General features: G+C 53.1%; 1 protein-coding gene across 1 annotated transcript; it reads right to left on the bottom strand.

Annotated features, from left to right (window-relative positions):
• Positions 1 to 422: 422 nt before the first annotated feature.
• On the bottom strand, positions 423 to 3,292 carry NECHADRAFT_97825 (uncharacterized protein; the record flags this gene model as incomplete). Its single annotated transcript, XM_003047416.1, has 3 exons — positions 423 to 2,674; positions 2,744 to 2,988; positions 3,057 to 3,292. The coding sequence occupies 3 exons, from the start codon at positions 3,290 to 3,292 to the stop codon at positions 423 to 425; spliced, it is 2,733 nt and encodes a 910-aa protein (XP_003047462.1).
• Between the last annotated feature and the right edge of the window lie 279 nt (positions 3,293 to 3,571).

Raw genomic sequence — 3,571 nt, forward strand, 5'->3', positions numbered from 1 at the left:
CCCGTACAAGACACATCGCTCAGCAAACCACAAACATATGCTCAAAAAGTTCCAAATATGCATCTTCAAAAACAACAAAAAAGACATCTTCACTGTCGCTGTAACACTGCAGGGGTTATTGGTAAAAAATGCCCAAAAAATTTCATGACGTAGCAAATCCCTTTCAAAACTCCTAAAGCGAAGGGACGAAAGAAGAAGCCCCCAAATTTCCCATCTAGTCTTCACATCCAACCCGCCTCGCCTTGAGCTTTTTCCATACACAAATAAAAATAATAATGAGATTATTAACGTTGCCAAGCAGAGATGAGGTTTGTGTTCCATCCATCCTGGGATGTTTTACCACTCTGCTTGTTATGTCGTGGGTAGAATTAACAGATTCTCCGAGACGCCTGGTATATAATGCAAGGGAAAAATTCAGCTTCTTAGGCTAGGGAGTGATGTCGCCAGAGTCGTTGTCGCTCGTATGCCCACCATTGGGCTATGGGTACCGCTTCGGCCACCCACGCGCCGGCCTCTTCGCCAAAGGCTACTTTAGCGTCCTCGATGAGTTGCTCGCTCGACCACGCTGACACGGGGCTGAGCTCTAGAGGATCTGTGATGGCGTTGGTGATGCGGTACTCAAACACCTTTGTCCAGGGAATGGTCAACCGCCATGGTACATCGGCTGATGTGATACCGATCATGCCGGCGCCCGAGTTGACGACAGAAAAGGTCCATGCGCGTCGGTCATTCTGCTTCTTGATATAAGGCCGAATGAGAGACTGGCCCTCGTAGTCCTGAACGAGATCAGAGGCGATAGTGGTATCCTTCTTATTGAGGGAGCCGCTGTTGATGAGGAGGTCGAGAATGGTGGGCAAGATGGAGATAGTGGTGGTGTTGGCCTCGTACTGTACCCGAGGGAGGTTGGGATGGCGGAAAGTGATTGGGACGCGGAAATTGCTGACGTGGGCACTCTCGTAAGTGCCCTCCTTGTTAAAGTCCTCGTGGAAACCATGGCCGTGATCACCAGCAAAGACGACAAGGGTCTCGTTGGCAATACCCGTCTCCTCGAGGAGGTTCATAAGCTGAGCCATCCAACCGTCGTGATACCGAATAGTGTTGATGTACTTGTTAAAGTTTCCATGCCACTTGTTATCCATGTTTCCATGGGGCAAGTAGTCCTGGTGAGGGAAATCCTTGGGTGTATCCCAGGCATGGTGGGTGGTGCTCGTAAAGTGAGACATCCACATGCGCTGGTTGTTGGCGGTGGTGTTGGCGATGAACTCGCGGAGGTACGGCATAAGGACGGGCTCGGGATAGGCAAAGTAGTTGACCTTCTGGTAAAGAATGTCCGACTTGTTGAAGCGCCAATCCTCCTCAAGCTGTCGCCTGGTGATGATGTGTTGGAAACCCAGCTTAGCATCAAACTTTTCCTGTCGGTCGTACTCCTCCACCTCGGCCTCAAAAAGAGCGGTCCTCCACTGCAGATCTCTGAAATCGTCATCGTCCGAGGATACATTCTCCTTGGCGCGGTTAAGGAGCTCGAGGATCTGGGGGATACAAGGCTGGTAGGCGTCGGTATCGGCTTCGTCAAACTTCTCGACGGGCATAGGATAAGAACCGCAGTGGTTGGCGCAGTAACTCTTGGTGGACATTGTGGCTGCGGTGTAGCCGCCGATGACGTTGACGCCACCATATCCTTCCTTTGCTGTGTCGTGCCACTTGAACTCGGGGGTCTTGTAGGCCTTGCCATTGGCGTCGGTGAAGCCCATGGATCGTCCCGTGAGCTTCTCGATGTGTGGCGACAGCTGCGACAAGCGCTCGTTGACAGCCTCTCGGTCCTTCTCGTCGCTGGCGTCCAGGATCAGGTTGTGGATGTGGGAGCCCTGCTGGAGGGGCCAGAATTCCTGTCGCAAACTCTCCATGAGAATAAACATGACGTGCTTGATCTTGACGGATCCATCGCCGAGAGCCTCCTGCAGAGTGGGAAGAATTTCGGTATCGAGGTTGGTAATCTTCAACGGATCGTTGACGGGGTTGTAATAAGGGCTGTGCTCCTTAATGTGAGGGCACTTGTTGGACAGCGCATCCTTCTTGTCACCCAGAGATCCATAGTAACCGTTCTTGGTCCTCAAGGGATCCCACCTAAAGAAACCACGGGGCAGATTCTCGGGAAGCCAATCAACAGTTCGGTTCTCGTAGCGCAGAGAATCATCGCTGCGCCAGCGGGGGTCCCAGCTGGGAGACCAACCCTTGTCGAATTCGCCGTCGGCATCTCTCCAGGTAGAGTTTGTAATGAGCTCGGGGAAGGGGAAAGGGTTGTCGACGAGCTTGCGCTGCTCGGTGCAGAAATCGGGTTCCGACTTGAAAACGTCGAGCAGCGACACGGGCAGGGTGATGGACATGTAATCGTAGGGCTTGGCGGGTCGCAGAATGAGGGCGACGGCGATAAAGACGGACACGATGATCTTGTAGACCCAGGATGGAATGAAGGACATGAGCCTCATGAACTTGCCTCGTGGCGTCAAAGGCTTCTCTGGGGCGTGGGGGTCGCCATGACGACCGTCGAGGTGATCGTGGCTTGAACGCCCGTCGAGGGAGAATGTCTCGGTCGATTCGAGGTCGGTGTCGGCGTTTTTGAGAGCGGAATATCGACCTCGGCGCAAGAATCGCAGTCGCTTGAAGTAACCATAGACTAGACCGGGGTAAAATAGCCATGTCAGCACGCGATCACTGGCTTCACAAGGGGGTAATTGGTACTGACCAGAGGCAATGTCGTCGCCGATTGAGCCCATCAAGGATCCAATCGCTCTGTAAAAGATGCCATGGGCAAAGCAGGCGATGATGATGAGCACAAAGCCCGAAGCCAAAACAGCCCAGCTGCCCGTCATCAAAACCTTGAGTCCCTCCTTGCTGGTGGCATACGCCGTCGCGTCACGCCACTCAAGCTCTCCTCCAGTCTTTGCGTAGAATCCAAGTTGCGACGAGGAACCGCCGATGGCTAGAAGTCTGTAAGAGTAAGATGCCAAGTCAGCTGTCGTCGCTCATCTGCTGCCAAGGAAAGGATGCGCGCATACGTCGCAAGGCTACCGAGGATGCAGCCGCCCCAAGCCAGAGGACTTCTCCCCTGGCACAAAAGAAGTCTCGCAATGCATATCGCTATCAGGTCGAAGAGGAAGAATGTCGGCAGATAGAGTAAAAATGCCGAGGTAGGGACCGTGGAAAAGTGCGTCCATAGGTGAAGGAGCTTGCTGGAAATGACCGACACGAAGAAAACGCCAAAGACGAACGAGACGGAGAAGAAGAAGCACATGATTGGGGTTTTGCGCCTGCGAGGTTGAATGGGCAGACACAGAGAAGGAGGGTTGAAGGGGGAGGGAGGGGGAGGGGAGGTATTCCCAAAGACAAACTCGAGAGCAGCAAAAAGAGAGAAGAGGAAAAAAAGGAACGGAAGAAGAAGGGGTCAGAAGAGGCTGAAAAAGGAACCAGCCCAGCAAGCAAAAGATCTGGATTCTCTCTACAATGTGGGGTAAACGGGCCAAACGAGAAAGGGGTCGCGTGTCCAGGGGTCTAGTGGTGATACGGTAACAAT

Source organism: Fusarium vanettenii, assembly GCF_000151355.1.
Source record: "Fusarium vanettenii 77-13-4 chromosome 12 genomic scaffold NECHAsca_15_chr12_5_0, whole genome shotgun sequence".
In the NCBI taxonomy this organism is placed as follows: Eukaryota; Fungi; Ascomycota; class Sordariomycetes; order Hypocreales; family Nectriaceae; genus Fusarium; species Fusarium vanettenii.